At 36.9% G+C, this 18,339-nt stretch overlaps 1 protein-coding gene across 1 annotated transcript in view; it reads right to left on the bottom strand.

The window, feature by feature from the left end:
- l(3)80Fg (dnaJ homolog subfamily C member 16 l(3)80Fg) overlaps nucleotides 1–18,339 on the bottom strand; it is a 507,034-nt gene that overhangs the window by 114,715 nt on the left and 373,980 nt on the right. The window contains exon 9 of the mRNA XM_067141678.2: nucleotides 13,619–13,791. Within this exon, the coding sequence (XP_066997779.2) occupies nucleotides 13,619–13,791 (173 nt within the window). The remainder of the gene's footprint in view (nucleotides 1–13,618; nucleotides 13,792–18,339) is intronic.

Raw genomic sequence — 18,339 nt, 5'->3', positions numbered from 1 at the left:
GGGAGGCAAAAAACCAAGGGAAGCTGCTGAACCAAATGTCCCCACCGCTTCTGCCTTGTTATCTACTGATATTTCTAAAAGACAGGAGTGTGTATTTTGTCTTAAACTTCATTCAAGTTCAGAATGCATTAAAGCTCAACAAATGACTGTGGAGGAAAGAAGGAAAATCTTGAGTAACAAGCACTGTTGTTTTAATTGTTTAAAGAGAGGTCATCAAAGTAAAGCTTGTAAATCCATTATTAGATGTATTGTTTGTGGTGGGAAGCATGTGGTACTAATGTGTTATAAACTTGGTAACAAAGACAAAGAAAGTGTTTCAAAAAATAATTTTGAGGGAGAAAGAAAGTCGATTAGTGAGGATGCCACTCATGTAGATAAGTCTATGGCTAACGTCTCTTGTTCTCCTGAGGTATATTTACAAACTCTGGCGGTTGTTGTTATGGGTAAGAGTAAACAAAAAACAGTGCGAGCGATCATTGATACCGGGTCTACTAAATCTTACATTGTGCGTGGCTTAGCTGAACAAATGGGGTACCAGTCAGTCGGAAAGGAAACTCTAATACACTCTTTGTTTGGGGGAGTACGTTCCCAAGAGGTAAAGCATGATTGTTACAACATAAGTTTAAGAAGATTAGAGGGAAACTATTCCAAGGAACTGCAAGTTTTGAGCCAAGAAATAATTTGTGAAGATGTCCCATATGTTAGGAATGGTACTTGGAGTGATGAGATAAAGGATCTGAAGATTTGTTTAACAGACGTACAAGACCGAGGACCCATACAGATTCTACTGGGGGCAGATGTCGCAGGTGAATTGCTTACTGGAAAGACACATCAACTAAAGTGTGGTCTAGTTCTAGTTGAGACTGTTCTAGGGTGGACACTAATGAGAAAAATTATAAGTAATAAACCTAGAAGGGATACAGCGTCACTGTTGGTGACAACATTGTTTTCAAAACAAACAAAAATTTGTGATCTCTGGGACTTAGAAATTCTTGGAATTACTGATCCTGCAGAAAAGGAATCTACCATCGAGAAGAATGAACGAGTTAGGAAGAATTTCCTTGAGACTGTGAGGCTGAATGAAGACAACAGATATGAAGTGTGTCTACCTTGGAGCGAGCAACATCCACCTCTTCCGGACAATAGCGAAATAGCTCAGCGCAGATTGGAGACAGTCACAATGAAACTACAAGCTGAGCAACATTATGGAGGATACGATGGCGTCTTACGAGATTGGATGGGGCAAGGAATTATTGCAATGGTATCCGAAGAAGAGCTGGCGAATGGCGGACACTATTTACCACATTGACCTGTCTTGAAAGAGAACAGCACCACCAAGATAAGACCTGTATTTGACGCCTCTGCGAAACAGAGGAACGCTCTTTCTCTAAATGATTGTATTGAAAAAGGACCTAACCTTATAGAGTTGATTCCTAGTTCATTACTGAAGTTCAGAGAAAATGATATTGGAGTCATCACGGACATAGAAAAGGCATTTCTCCAAATAAGCGTCCATCCTAGAGACCGTGACTTTCTAAGATTTTTTTGGTGGGATAAGGAAAGTACAGAAAAGATGAAAGTGTTTCGTCATAATAGAGTTGTTTTCGGTCTTGCATGTTCTCCTTTCTTGCTGTCGGCAACAATAGAATTCCATTTGAACGAGATGAAGAGAGAAGCAGTTGATAACAATCCCTACTTGGTTCCGACAATAGAAAGACTGAGAGAATGTTTCTATGTAGATAATTGTACTACAAGTGTTAACAATGAAGCTGAGCTCAATTCATTCATGAAAGAGGCAAAAATAATTATGGAGAAGGCATCTTTCAACCTGCGAGGGTGGGAGTATTCTCACGACAAAACAACTGAAAACCTATCACAAGTGTTGGGACTCGTTTGGAATAAAGAAAACGATACTATGGAGTTGAATCTGGCACATGTCATTGATATCATACCTGATGTAATAACAAAGAGGACAATACTAAGAGCTGCTCATAGAGTATTTGATCCTATTGGTTTTTCATATCCTGTATCTCTCTGCCCTAAATTAATTCTGCAGGAACTTTGGGCTTCTGAGCTGGACTGGGACACTGAGGTAAATGAATCGACAAAGAAAAGGTTTCTGAAATAGTTGGCAGAACTAGCTCTCCTGGCTGAGATTAAGATTCACAGATGTCTGATTGGAAGGCTGCAATCGGTTGAAGATATCTCTATACATATATTCTGCGATGCTAGTCAAACCGCATATGCAGCAGTTATATTCTTGCGAGTACAGAGGATTGAAAGCGTGGATTTACGGCTTGTACAAGCAAAGGCACGAGTGGCACCCAAGAAGAAGATCACCATACCACGTCTGGAATTATTAGCAACTACCATAGGTGTTAGACTTGCCACATCAGTGTTACCATCATTAAGGTCAAAGGAAATTATTGTTCATTATTGGAGTGACTCATCGACAGTGTTATCCTGGATAAAATTAGACGAACCTTGGGGAACATTCGTTTGGAATAGAGTTCAAGAAATCCGAAGATTATCCAGAACTGAACAGTGGCGACATGTTCCTGGAACCATGAATCCAGCTGACCTGGCATCAAGAGGATGTGATCCAAAGCATTTACTGGAACAGAGATGGTGGGAGGGTCCGAAATGGCTGAAACAATCCCCTACTCAATGGCCCTGCTCCGAAGTTACAAGAAACGATGAAGATGTGTTCGAAGAAAAAAGAAGAAAAGTCAACACTATGACCGCAATAGAAAATAAGTCAAATACGCAAGAGTGGCACCTCGACTATTTCTCCAGTTTTCGGAAAACAGTTCGCATGATGGGGTGGATCTTGAGATTTCTGCACAATTGTCGACAACAAAAATTAACTAGGATATACGCAGAACTATCAGTTGAGGAGACGACCAGAGCGGAGAAAATTGTGATAAAGTTCATACAAAAAGAGTGTTTTGTAGATGTAAAGGACGAGAGATTTAGCACACTCTGTGTTTTCACTGATGACGAGGGAGTGATGAGACTGAAAACAAAGATAATAGCACGTCGGGATGATTACGCTTTCCGCTGTCCTATTATCCTTCCTGCAAAACATGCTTTAGTTCGTGCTCTCATTAGGGAAAAACACAAAGAGTTATGTCATGCTGGTACACAGATTCTGCTCAGCGGGCTCCGACAGAAATACTGGATCCTCGGTGGAAGAAGAACTGTGAGGAGTGCAATCGCATCATGTGTTGTCTGCCGAAGATACCATGAAACATCTTGAAGCGGAACAGGCTCATCTACCCGTTGACAGAGTGAGAGAGGCTTCGGTTTTTGAGATATCAGGGGTAGACTTTGCAGGACCTTTGATTTTGAGAGGAGGAGAGAAAGCCTGGGTCTGTTTGTTCACGTGTGCTGTTTTTCGTGCGGTCCATCTGGAGCTTGTGACATCTTTGGCTACCTCAACATTCCTAGAAGCCTTTCGACGCTTTGTATCCAGACGTGGAAGGCCAGCGATAGTCTACAGTGATAATGGGACGAATTTTCATGGCGTCTGTAATGCCTTGGAGACGATTCAGTGGGATAAAATTGTTCAATATAGTTCTGCAAATGAAATTGAATGGAAATTTAATCCTCCCGCTGCACCTTGGTGGGGAGGTTGGTGGGAGAGATTGATTGGTGTTCTCAAAGAAATGCTCAGGAAAGTTCTGGGAAATTCGTGCTTGTCGTACCAAGAAATGATGACAGTCTTGTGTGACATCGAAGCTGTGATGAATTCTCGGCCGATTACCTACCTGTCCAATGATGGAAGTGACCTGATGGCAACAACCCCTGCAATGTTTCTGCAAGAGGTCAAGGAGTTTAGAATGCCCGATATCGACATGATAGAAAATGTAAGATTCGACAAAAGATACAGATATAGACAGAAAATAAAAGAAACTTTAAGGTTGAGGTTTAGGAATGAGTATCTTGGACAACTAATTCAGAAGAACCACCATACAAAAAGTCAGTACAAACCCTTCGTGGATGAAGTAGTACTAGCAGACAATGACAACCCCAAGAGACTGAATTGGCCGTTGGCAAGAGTGATGGAAGTTATCCCTGGCAAAGGTGGTGTTGTGAGACTTGTTCGTCTGAAGACTGAAAGAGGGGTACTCGTGAGACCGGTGCAAAAGGTATACCCACTCGAAGTGACATCTGCAGAAGACCATGTCTTCAGACAATTTAAGCTGTGTGAAAACAAAGAAAGTGACCGAAGGACAGTTAAATCATCGACCGATAGCTCCAAACTGAAAACTAGTAGTGGGAGACTGGTGACTAAACCCAAAGATTTGAGGATTGAGTGATATTTTTTCACAAGTGTTCATTTATTCTATGTGATATTTATCTCAAGTGTTTTTATTTATTTTGAGTTCCAAAAGAGACAAGAAAAGGGGAGAGGTGATCTTGCTGTTTTGTATTGTGTATAGTAAATTCAGTTTTATATTGTCATGTGGATAAATGATGTGTTGAGTTGTTCCCACAACTCAAGGTGGGAGGATGTTGAGTTTGTAACATATTTGAAATTAAATTTAATATGATGGGGTTGGCAGTAGAGAGAGATGTCTGGGTTAGAGAGTGTGTGTGGGTGTTGAAAAAAGATGTGAATGGCTGACATATAGAAGTGCTTGTTTTTTCTTCTGAATAAATAGTAAAAATATATGATTCCAACGGGGTGTTTTCTGATGTTTAATTGGTGAACCTAAAAGAGCCTATACAGGAGAAGCAGCATGGGGAGATATCCGTGAGAGGCTCCAGTTGGAAAATAATTATATCGGCAGGACTGACCACAAATATAAAATTAGAAGGAATTTTAGCAGAAGCGATTGGGGTAAATTTTCATTCATTGGGAAGGGTGTGAAGGAGTGGAACAGTTTACCAGGGGTAGTGTTTGATCCTTTTCCAAAATCTGTACAGATATTCAAAAGGAGAATAAACAGCAACAGAGAAGATAAATGAAATGTTAGAGGGCATTCGACCAGTGCAGGTTAATGTAAATAAAGAATGTGTGTGAATAAATTAATTCCATCCCCTGGTCTAAGGAGTTTGGACAGCCAAAGTAGGGGACTGCCTGTAGGGGTGAAGTGCAGTGGGGACTTCGAGGGCCCTGGGACCGCTACGGTAGCTGTGAAGGCCCTTCACGAACTCTGAAAAGTGGTGGTAAAAGGGGCTCTGGTTAAGACGCAGCAGGTCGTTATGCTACTTAGGTTCCAGAATGGGTAAAGAAAAGAAAAAGTAAATAAATGCAATGTAAATTTTAATCTTATACCAGTTGTACAGTATCATTTGAAGTAATTCCACATACTGTATATCAGATGATTATATTTGTAAGTAGTACAGGAGATATTATAAGTAGAATTTTGTAAACAATGTAAATTTATTAAGGATGAGCTGTGTGTTTAATAGAAAAAATTGTTAGCGTAAATTATATAATATTGTATTATAGGAAAATTTTATTCTCTTGTTAATTTAATATTTAGTGCTCGACAATAATGTATTTTAGTGTACCATTTGCCACCGAGGTAAACACCTCATTTGCAAATAAAGAGATTTGATTTGATATAAGAATTGGCACAATTTGAGCATTTAAGCCTATATATCCCGGAATTTAAATATTTGTTATTACTTGCAATGCTTTGATGACTGAAAATTAAACGTTGATTGTTGTTATTGGTGCGAAAAGCAATTTTAAAATTGAATTTCTTAAAAATATTAGTAATCTGGTAAATATTCCCGTTATTATAGGTAAAGGTGGCGAAGTTTTTCTTTTTATGTTCTTTTACCAGCTGCGTTTGAGGTTTATTCTTCATTTTATTCATTAATCTATCTATGTAGTGTTTTGTTTATCCATTGCTTATCGCTATTTTGTAAATGAGATTAATTTCTTTTTGGAGGTCGTTTTTGGACAAGGGAATGTTAAAGGCTCTATTTAACATACTTAAAAAGGAACTCCTTTTATGTGCCTCAGGATGGTACGAATCTTTTCGTATGGTATTTATAGTTTGAGTCGGTTTTCTAAAGATTGTAAAGACCAACTTTTCTTCTTTCCTTTCGATTGTTAAATCAAGGAAATTTAGTTTTTTAATGTTCTCGGTTTCTAACGTAAATTTTATGAAAGGGTCCAAACTGTTGATCTGGTCTAATAAATTGGTGCTACTATTGATTTGTTCATCTATAATTGCAAAGATGTCATCGACAAACCTTAGCCAGATAATGATACCTTTTTCATCATTTAAAATTTTATGTTTTTCTAAGTGATCCATGTATATTTCAGCAAGGATACCTGACGCTGGAGATCCCATAGGGAGACCACTTTTTTGATATACTGTGTTATTGAAGGAAAAGTAATTATTTTTAAGTGTAAATTCTAGGAGTAACATAAATTCTTCTATTTCATGGTTACTAAGTTTTCTGTGTGTCTTTAAGTTGTTCTTAATTATATTTAGAGTTTCTTTCGTGGGGATCGTAGAATACATATTAGTAACGTCGAATGAGTTCAAGGTGAAAGATGGTATTAATTTTGTGTTCTTGATAATTTTACAAAATTCTATTGAATTATTGATTGTGGTTCTGCTTTGGAAAGTATAGTACTTTTTTTTAGAAAGCTATTGATAAATTTAGAGGTTTTGTAGGTGGGGCTATTTCTAAAGTTAATAATTGGTCTTATGGGTGTGTCAGGTTTATGTATCTTAGGTAACGCTCTTGCTGTTGGTAGTCTTGGATTCATATTAATTAGGTTTGATATTTCGTTCTCATTAAGGATGAAATTAATGTTTTTAAGTATTTGTTTTAGTTTTCTTTGGACAGAGTTAGTCGGGTCTTTTTTAATTTTTGTGAAAGTATTATCTGAAAAAAATGCTTCGGTTTTTTCTATATATTCTTTTTTATGCATAATAACTGACACATTACCTTTATCCGCCTGTGTGATTATAAGGCCATTTAATAATCTCACCACAACTCAACTTCAACTACGGTTGTTTTATCAAGAGTTCCCCCGATAAATATACATTAAAAAAAAAAGAAAATCTTGTATTTCTCCAATTTATCTTCAAGATTAACAAAATGTACATGTCTCCAACATGAAGAAGAACCTTATCGCCGATTTTACTTTGTCATTTGAACACTGACTTGTTGAATTTTTAACCAACATGAATGAACTTTATTTCATCATCATAATTATATGTTTTAATCTTCGTGCCATTTTATCATATCTTTTAGCTTTTGTATCATCATAACATCAATGTGTTTTAATTGTCTTGCCATTTTGTCAAATTTTAGCTGAAGATGTTCCATAATCGGAACGAAACATGTACTAGAGATTAAGATGGTTTATATTATGTAATTAATAAACCTATTATACAGAAATTGATAAGTATTGGAAGGTGGGAACCTACTCATAACTTAACCTTAGTTGTGTTGAGCCAATACGGGATAAATATGAGATTTATAAGCTGTAATTTAGCCAACCAGGCAAAAAAAACAATCAAATGCCTATTTGAACTTAAAGATTAAATTGTCAAAAATTGGCAAAGACATACATTTCCTAAAACAATGTTTACATCAAAAACTCGTTCCTAAATTTCTAAATTCAGTACAGAGAAAACCTTGTACAACAAAATGGCATAAAGCTACTCAAGAAAAAACTAACGACTTATGACTCAAAAATGAAATTAAATTTCTATACAGAAAAAAGTCCTTTTTAAACTCTAAGTTATATAATGCTCATCTAGAAGCTTCCTCCCTTATGGCCCCTATTGAATGGGATTCCTTTTTGAAATATGGTGATACTAAAATTCAAAACATCTTAGATAAGAAACAAGAAACCTTGAACAAAAAATTTTACGGTCTTACTCTAAATCAAAAAAACATAAATCAGTCAAACGAATCCTCCATTAACATCGAACCCAATTCAACCTTTCACCCCCCAACTAAGAATCTAACTGACGTTGTTTTCAAGGACAAAGAGTTGCAGATTATCAACAAAGGACCCAAACATAATTGGTCTAATCCATACAACCAAAAGCAATACATAACAACCATCACTGAAGTAGAACAAGTCATAGCTCAGCTTCCAATAGATCGACAACTTGAAACTAAATTCGAAGTCAAAAAGAAACTTGAAGAATTATTTAAAGATCAGAAAGTTAACACACCCCATTTACCCTCTACAGATATAAAAGGCCTAAAACAAAAAATAAAAGATAATGACCTTACGATCACAAAGGCGGATAAAGGTAATGTGTCAGTCATTATGCATAAAAAAGAATATATAGAAAAAACCAAAGCATTTTTTCAGATAATACTTTCACAAAAATTAAAAAAGACCCGAATAACTCTGTCCAAAGAAAACTAAAACAAATACTTAAAAACATTAATTTCAACCTTAATGAGAATGAAATATCAAACCTAATTAATATGAATCCAAGACTACCAACAGCAAGAGCGTTGCCTAAGATACATAAACCTGACACACCCTTAAGACCAATTATTAACTTTAGAAATAGCCCCACCTACAAAACCTCTAAATTTATCAATAGCTTTCTAAAAAAAAGTACTATAATTTCCAAAGCAGAACCACAATCAATAATTCAATAGAATTTTGTAAAATTATCAAGAACACAAAATTAATACCATCTTTCACCTTGAACTCATTCGACGTTACTAATATGTATTCTACGATCCCCACAAAAGAAACTCTAAATATAATTAAGAACAACTTAAAGACACACAGAAAACTTAGTAACCATGAAATAGAAGAATTTATGTTACTCCTAGAATTTACACTTAACAATAATTACTTTTCCTTCAATAACACAGTACATCAACAAAGTGGTCTCCCTATGGGATCTCCAGCGTCAGGTATCCTTGCTGAAATATACATGGATCACTTAGAAAAACATAAAATTTTAAATGATGAAAAAGGTATCATTATCTGGCTAAGGTTTGTCGATGACATCTTTGCAATTATAGATGAACAAATCAATAGTAGCACCAATTTATTAGACCAGATCAACAGTTTGGACCCTTTCATAAAATTTACGTTAGAAACCGAGAACAATAAAAAACTAAATTTCCTTGATTTAACAATCGAAAGGAAAGAAGAAAAGTTGGCCTTTACAATCTTTAGAAAACCGACTCAAACTATAAATACCATACAAAAAGATTCGTACCATCCTGAGGCACATAAAAGGAGTTCCTTTTTAAGCATGTTAAATAGAGCCTTTAACATTCCCTTGTCCAAAAACGACCTCCAAAAAGAAATTAATCTCATTTACAAAATAGCGATAAGCAATGGATACACAAAACACTACATAGATAGATTAATGAATAAAATGAAGAATAAACCTCAAACGCAGCTGGTAAAAGAACATAAAAAGAAAAACTTCGCCACCTTTACTTATAATAACGGGAATATTTACCAGATTACTAATATTTTTAAGAAATTCAATTTTAAAATTGCTTTTCACACCAATAACAACAATCAACGTTTAATTTCCAGTCATCAAAGCATTGCAAGTAATAACAAATATTTAAATTCCGGGATATATAGGCTTAAATGCTCAAATTGTGCGAATTCTTATATCGGACAAACAGGCCGTAATTTCTTAGTAAGATATCAAGAACATATTAATGCCGAAAAACATAGGAAGTACTCGGCCATGAGTCTACATATGACCGAATATAAACACAGTTTTACATCGATAGAAAGGGACTTAACCATTCTACGAACGCTAAACAAAGGTAAATTAATGAATATTCTTGAAAATATCTATATTGAAATCGATCAGAAACGAAATCCCAACCAGAATGTTAACGAAATCACGGAAAATATAAATATATTATTAGAAGAGGCTACCAAATTAGATTCATCTAGAAAAACCATCAAAAAGAATCCCAACAACCAACCAACACACCTCCTTCCGATTAACTCCACCCTACACAATAGTCCCCCTACTTTTCCTTCCGTTTCCCCTAGCCTATCACAGCGCCACTCCTCAGTTAGCTCCACCCTACACAACATTTCACCCGCTCTCCTCACATCACTTACCTCTCCTTCCGATACTCCCCGCCCACCGCAAGTGCCTTACATACGTACACAGGACTCAGTCAGTTAACAACACGACATAAGGGAGGACGTCAAATACGACACGACTGACTAAAAAAATAAGACTCATTTCAATAATCTAACGTCCGACTTGTTGGCTGGACGGTCAGCATACTGGCCTTCGGTTCAGAGGGTCCCGGGTTCGATTCCCGGCCGGGTCGGGGATTTTAACCTTAATTGGTTAATTCCAATGGCACGGGTGCTGGGTGTATGTGTTGTCTTCATCATCATTTCATCCTCATCACGACGCGCAGGTCACCTACGGGTGTCAAATAGAAAGACCTGCACCTGGCGAGCCAAACCCGTCCTGGGATATCCCGGCACTAAAAGCCATACGACATTTCATTTCAATAATCTAACCACAACTCAACTTCAACTACGGTTGTTTTATCAAGAGTTCCCCCGATAAATATACATTAAAAAAAAAGAAAATCTTGTATTTCTCCAATTTATCTTCAAGATTAACAAAATGTACACGTCTCCAACATGAAGAAGAACCTTATCGCCAATTTTACTTCGTCATTTGAACACTGACTTGTTGAATTTTTAACCAACATGAATGAACTTTATTTCATCATCATAATTATATGTTTTAATCTTCGTGCCATTTTATCATATCTTTTAGCTTTTGTATCATCATAACATCAATGTGTTTTAATTGTCTTGCCATTTTGTCAAATTTTAACTGAAGATGTTCCATAATCGGAACGAAACATGTACTAGAGATTAAGATGGTTTATATTATGTAATTAATAAACCTATTATACAGAAATTGATAAGTATTGGAAGGTGGGAACCTACTCATAACTTAACCTTAGCAGTATCCAGTAATCGGGAGATAGTGGGTTCGAGCCCCACTGTCAGCAGCCCTGAAGATGGTTTTCCGTGGTTTCCCATTTTCACACCAGGCATATGCCGGGGCTGTACCTTAATTAAGGCCACGGCCACTTCCATCCAATTCCTAGGCCTTTCCTATCCCATCGTTGCCGTAAGACATATCTGTGTCGGTGCGACGTAAAGCAAATAGCAAAAAAAAAAAAAAAACAAAAAAAAAAAAAAAAAAACAAACATTACTAAGTCTAATAAAGAATGTCATGATATTAAAATATACAATGATATTAAGTGTCCTCTGGTTTTTGTGGTTTGTGAGGCTAGCTATATCGGACGTACTGGAAGAAATTTCCTTATCCGTTACAATGAACATATTAACGCCTTAAAACATAATCACTTTTCATCTATAGCTTAACATAACGAGGATTATAAGCACAATTTTACAAATATTGAAAATGATATGCAGATTCTAAGTATGATCCCCAAGGGCCCTCTACTCAATATAACGAAAGAATTTTATATTAGTATGGACCAATATGCTAACCCAAATTTTAACGTGTACTAAATTACAGATAGAGTTAATATCCTCTTTAAGACAGTTATCCTGTTTTTAAAAAAACACCTACTTAAAAATAGTTAAGTAACACAATCCAATACACATCAAGGAACCTCCAGAAAACACGCCCCACTCTACCTCACCTTCCCCAATCATTACTCCTCTTGCCCCTCCACTTTCCCTCTCCGTAACCTCAAGTAGCAGCCCTAGACGTACACGGAGCAGTGCACGACATGCTCCCTAACAGTACACATTGACAAGTCAACAGCAAAATGTAAGTAAGCACCCATCAATCCACACGTTCAGTAGACATTCTATTTGGCAAAATTCTTATACTTTGTTTCTTTTCTGTCCTTGCAGATTACTAGCATGTCCAACATTACAACTACAACTACACCTATTTAATATCATATAATGAAATTAGTATTAAAGAAACTAATAACACACTACAATATTTCGATGTAAATCATTCAACATAACAAACTGTATGAATGCACAAGAACAACAATCCACATCACTGAATATTCTAGAATGCTTGGTACAAACATAAATGCGAATATATGCAACGCTTTACCAACATTAATTAAACTCCAAAGTGTACCTCAAGAATACTGTCAACATTTTAAGTTACAGAAATTGTATTTTAACTAATTGTGTGTTACTCACGAACAGTACACCAGAATTTTAAGTAGCATATACATGTCATATAAACATCGATGCTTGTTTTTAAAAACCAGAGGACACTTAATATCATTGAATATTTTAATATCATCACTCATATCATATGACATTCTTTATTAGACTTAGTAATGTTTTTAAATTATATGTTAAGTTAACTTTAGATCTTATGACCAGCTGAAAATGACCTCTGTGAAGGTCAAAACCGGTACTGTGTAGTAACAGGATATAATAAAGTACTGATTAGGTGGAAGGTACCCATCTTTTTAATTGTGAATACCAAGTATCAATACGGACATGAAACTGATAGATTATAATATTGCTACCCATACACCAATTTTTTTACTAAGTAGATTTTTTTACAACTGCAAATGGGTTTGTGGAGCACCACAAGGAAATGTTTTGTGAATGAACACTACCTGACAGATAAAGCCAAGTCTTGTCTGTATAAAATCCAGAATTTAAAATTTCAGTACTTTTTCTACTAATGAAATTTTGAAACCACTGGCAATAATAAACGCTCTTCTTGTGATCTGGGGCTTTTAATCCATGAACTGACATTGCTTTATGGACCTAAATAATTCTTCTTTTTTAAATTGTGCTTATCAATACATTGGGCTCTAAAGACACATTTTTAATTTAGAAGGACTGTGCAACAATTTATCTAAAATTTCATGTATTTTACCTTCTATTAAGACATAACGTGTCTGGAGTCATGGTGCATGATGTACAGTTCGAGTTCCTAAAAACAAATTTACCAAATCATGCAACGTATTTCAATTTGGCAATGGGGTATTTGGAAATTTGTTCCGAAACTTTTTTTTAACAGTTTCACTGTATTTGTCACTTTCTTGAACACGTATTTCACTAAGAAATGATGCTCTTCAATAGTCAACATATCCACACAAAACAAAAAAACTGTACTGATTTAAATATACACTGTGGCTGCATTCCATATTCAAGCAGGTAGAATGAGGGACTGCAGCAGAGAAAGTTGTCAAGCAGACAGCACACAGAGAACAAGTGTGCGGAAGACAGAGAATGTTGTCAAGCAGACCACAGAGACCTCACAAGCATGAAGTACTCTGTGAAGAGAATAGTTGAAGGCACTGCATCTACATTTTTACTTTTTCTGACAGGTTTCCCTTTCTGACACTAGCCTTATGTGGAGGGATGTATGAACTATTGCATTTCTGTGGTTGTTGGTATTGTGATATGAGAATGAAGAGGAGTGCCTTAAGATGAACACAAACACCCAGTCCCCAAGCCAGAGGTATTAACCACATGAAGTTAAAATCTCTGATGCAGCTGGGAATCAAACCCAGAACCCTCTGACCATTCAGCCCAGGAGTCGGACAAGGACAATAGCAAGTTATTCATATGAATTTGAAAAATATAATGAAGGATGAAAGATCACAAAAGACAATACTTACACAAGATACGTCATTATGTAGCCTACTATGACAATGAAGCTCACAGTGGCCAACACAGAAAGCACAGGCAGCAATTGGTCCTTGGTCAAATTGTCCTTCAAGAAATCAGCAGCCAGTAGAAGTTTGCTCACAATACGAGATACAATGCCTTGAGCATGCTCATCAATCAATTCCTGTCAAAGGAAATGACAAAATAAAAATATGACTGCAGTGAAACATATAATAGCCACAGCAATGCATTGAAACATAGTATTGTTTACAAATAATATTCGTGAAAGAATGCTTTCAAAAAACAATTCTCAAAGTAAATACATAAGACTTTCTATTACCCTTCTAGATTGCACGGAATAAAAATTCAAAAACAGTGTTGTTTCTCACAAAAAAAGAGTCAATCAATCAATCACTACTGATCTGCATTTAGGGCAGTCGCCCAGGTGGCAGATTCCCTATCTCTTGTTTTCCTAGCCTTAAATGATCGCAAAGAAATTGGAAATTTGTTGAACATCTCCCTTGGTAAGTTATTCCAATGCCTAACTGCCCTACCTATAAATGAATATTTGCTCCAATTTATCCTCTTGAATTCCAGCTTAATCTTCATATTGTGATCTTTCCTACTGTTTTTGCTAGTTGCTTTACGTCGCACCGACACAGATAGGTCTTATGGTGACGATGGGACAGGGAAGGCCTTGGAGCGGGAAGGAAGCGTCCGTGGCCTTAATTAAGGTACAGCCCCAGCATTTGCCTGGTGTGATATTGGGAAACCACAGAAAACCATCTTCAGGGCAGCCGACAGTGGGGTTTGAACCTACTATCTCCCAAATACTGGATACTGGCCGCACTTAAGCGACTGCAGCTATCGAGCTCGGTTTTTCCTACTTTTAAGGACATCACTCAAACATAATCACTTACTGTCATCATTCAGAGAGATAATGATAGGCCGAATACGAATGTTATTTAGGAGTCGTCATCAAGCCAGAGTACTTCAAACTCTCAGGGGATTGGTCACGTAGACAGGCTGAAGGTAGAAGTTGAACAGGTAAGTAGTATAAGTAATTGTGTGAAGAAATTAGATTTAACCCATTTGCCTCACATTTAAATACCGTAGGAGTTCATTAAGAAATCACATTTAAATACCGCTCTACAGCTGTCGTCATCACACTATTATTTAGAAAATCATAAAAAACCAACCAGTAAATATTCCTTTCTGAAAATTTGCATGCATGATAACGAAGTAATAAACTTACCAATGCCGCTATTTTAGTACATCTGCTGGGTGTGGTACACCTCAAAACATTCTTTTAAGTGAAGAGCTACGCTACACTTTTTGCACTGCCAGCAACTTTCACTTCTTTTACCCCAGCTGTAGCACACAACATACCTTCTTGTGACTTTTGATTTCTTCTCTGTAGGGGGAATATGCATGGGAAAGTGGGCCCATGATTTAGCTTGTAATCTAGTTGGGGTGGTGCTCGCTGAAGGTCGACCTCGAACTGAGTACTCCAGTAACTGAACAGTCTCTAGTAGCTGCTGTACAATGCTAGTTCGGAAGTCCGTGTGGCTCGTCTTCCTGCTAGCAGCGATCTTGTGATACACAGTGAAGGAATTGAAAATGCACATATCTATGAAGTAAAAGAATATTTTCCTATACCCTTTCACTGTGCGTCGCATGACGGGAAACAGAGCTGTAACCTGATCCTGAAGGTCAACACCACCCATCCCCTTCTGGTATTCAAGGCCACACTTCGGCTTTATCACTTCTTCCCTCGGGGTTTGTCCTCTCTTTCGTCTGAGTTTGCCTGTCCCTGTCATGTCAGCTTATTTGTGTTTAGTGGTGAGAAAGCAAACATCCTTGTTATCTTTCCACTTCACACACAACGTACTGTTGGCAGCCCACGTCTCATACTCTCCACGTTTTAGTTTCATCTTACTGATATCGCGAGGCATGTCTTTTCTGTTCTGTCTAACAGTTCCAATTACATTCATCTGCTTCTCATGTAGCCTTTTGAATAAATCTGGGGAAGAATACCAGTTATCTAAAAACAATGTATGTCCTCGGCCTAACAAGGGTTCACACATGTTGAGAACAACGTTTATACTTGCTGGCAGACTTGGATCCGTTACATCATCACCTACATAAATTTTGAAAGACAGACAGTAAATTTTTATTCCAAACCTAGAACGTTTAGACCTATTACACTGGACATATGAAAGGCAGCCTCTGAATTTCATTAGACTTTCATCTAGAGCAATGTCTTGTGAAGGTAAATATAATTCTGAAAATTTGGAGCAGAAATGTTGTATTATAGGCCTAATCTTTCTTAGTTTGTCACTACTATCGACTTGTTCATCGTCAACAAAATGTAAAAGTCGTGAATTTATAATAAATCTTCCCCTGCTCATGGTTTCAGGAAAAATAGGAGTGTTTATACACCTGTTTTTACTCCAGTATAACTGTATTCTTGACTTTCGCACTTGTGACATTAGTATAACGCAAAATATGCCCTAATTTCGTCGGGTGTAGTCTAAAACTATTTTTCATCGTCTTTCAACTTTTTTCTGGCAGGATTGCTCAACTGTTTTGCTGCATATGAATTTGTCTCGACAGATATTTTGTCAAACAAAGGGTCCATGTATTCACAAAAAACTGAGAGTTCAGATAGTGGCTGCGTATCAAACTTTTTCAATGAGTTTTCACTAACCCCACTGTATTCACTAAACTTATGTACAACAGGTTTATTGTCACTTTTTGTCCAGTTCCAGTCAGTCAAGTTAGTCTGTGCCGAGGTACGAGCTTGTTTAGAAAGACTCGGCACACCGTCGTTATTTGCATCACTTTCCGTGTCATCAGAACTATTATATGCATTGCTAGTACTCGAACTAAGGACTTCAGGGTCTATTTCGTCATCACAAACATCACTGCCTTCAATATCACTCTATAAAACACTATCTATTAGCTTCCGTATTCCTTCTTCATCAACACCAGCACATCTGCTTGACGCCATGATGGCAACTGACAAGAGCGAATTTATATGGAAAAAGATTCTCTTATCTCATGTTCCGGAATTGTGTGAGAACCTGGTGAAAGGGAAAAAACCGAAGCCGCATGTGTAAAGTTCAGCTCAGAATGCATACAAGTGGTGTCTGTGGGTTAGTGACTGAACTACATGGATATATGTACAGCTGTGCATTGCGCGAGCAGTGCTTGTCATTTGATTCATATGCCACGAATAACTATGACGAGCTAGGGTCGTCAAATGGTGCGACTGGGTTAAGAGAACAGTGTGACTGTGACCTAAGTAATATTAAGGGAGATATTTTAAGTAATGCCATAGTCATAGGTAATAAAGTAATTAATAGTAGTATTAATTTGGACATAAGAAGTGATCTGTTAAATGATGTAAGTACTTATAATTCTGAGAATATAAGTAGTGAGGTAGTAACTCCGACCATGGAAATTATGATATGGAAAAGGAAAGTGAAGGTACTATCAGATTCTGGCAGTGAAAGGTCATGCATTAGCTCCAAGCTTCACGAGGAAGTTCAGAAAGAAAATCAGAATATAACCGAAATTCCCGTGAGGCAAACTTTCATTATTAGAGCTGTTGGTAGTCAGTCGCAGAGAGTCAAGAAACTGACAGTGGTACCAATCACAATTGAAGAATGTAACTTTCAGCCATGCCTTGTTGTACCAAACCTTGTGTATTCGATTATTTTATGAGCTGATTGGCTTACAAATCATGGGGCTAGATTAAACTTTGATTTAGGTAGTGCTTGTTTATCCTGGGGGAAAACTAGCAAAGTAGTATGTGTAAAATATGATGGGTCTGAGGGAGGTGTTGGTATCGTGTGTTGTATTAAAGAGATACAAGAGAAGTGAGTGAAGTTGTTCTTAGTCAGAGGAAATGTTTTGATGTATGTCACGTGTCGATACAACAGGATCCGAGGGATAGCCTGTATGAGGCAGTGGCGAGAAATAATCTGAGTAAATTTCAGGAAGATCAATTGTGTTCGATGTTAGATATATTTAGTCATAAGCCAGGAAGAACAAGTATATGCATACAAATTTGTAGTACATGACCATTCATCATTTGTGGGACCTAAGTACCCCATTCCATTTAAATATGCTAATGCCGTCGAAGAACAAATAAACATTATGCTGGATTACAGAATAATTGAACAATCTTGTAGCCATAGTATTAATCCTTTAATTGTTGTTGCCAAGAAGAATGGATTTGTAAGGTTATGTATCGATGTCAGGAGGATGAATCAGAGAACTGAGGCAGACCAAGAGAGGCCTGAAACAGTGGAAGAACTTATTCAGCATTTAAAAGGAAAAACATGGTTTTCTATCATGGATTTGTCTTCTTCATTTTGGAAAATTCCTCTCAGAGAAGAGGATAGACCTCTCACAGCCTTTGCATATAAGAGCTGTTTGTATCCAGTTGCCAGGGTTCCATTTGGGACGAAAACATCTTCTGCAGCATTGATTCATGCTATGTCTAGAGTTTTAGGTCGAGACAAAAGGGATTTTGTAACTATATACATTGATGACGTGGTAATAGCATCCCAAACTTTTGAGGAATACACGGAACATTTGGACATATTTTCACAGAAAATTAGAGAGGGGAGCTTCACATTAAAATTGGATAAGTCAACATTTTGCACACAACAGATTACATTTTTGGGGCACACTGTATCTGCACAGGGGGTAAAACCAGAAC

The sequence above is a fragment of the Anabrus simplex genome, chromosome 2 (genome assembly GCF_040414725.1).
Source record: "Anabrus simplex isolate iqAnaSimp1 chromosome 2, ASM4041472v1, whole genome shotgun sequence".
NCBI lineage: Eukaryota > Metazoa > Arthropoda > Insecta > Orthoptera > Tettigoniidae > Anabrus > Anabrus simplex.
This window is presented reverse-complemented; position numbering and strand designations above follow the sequence as displayed.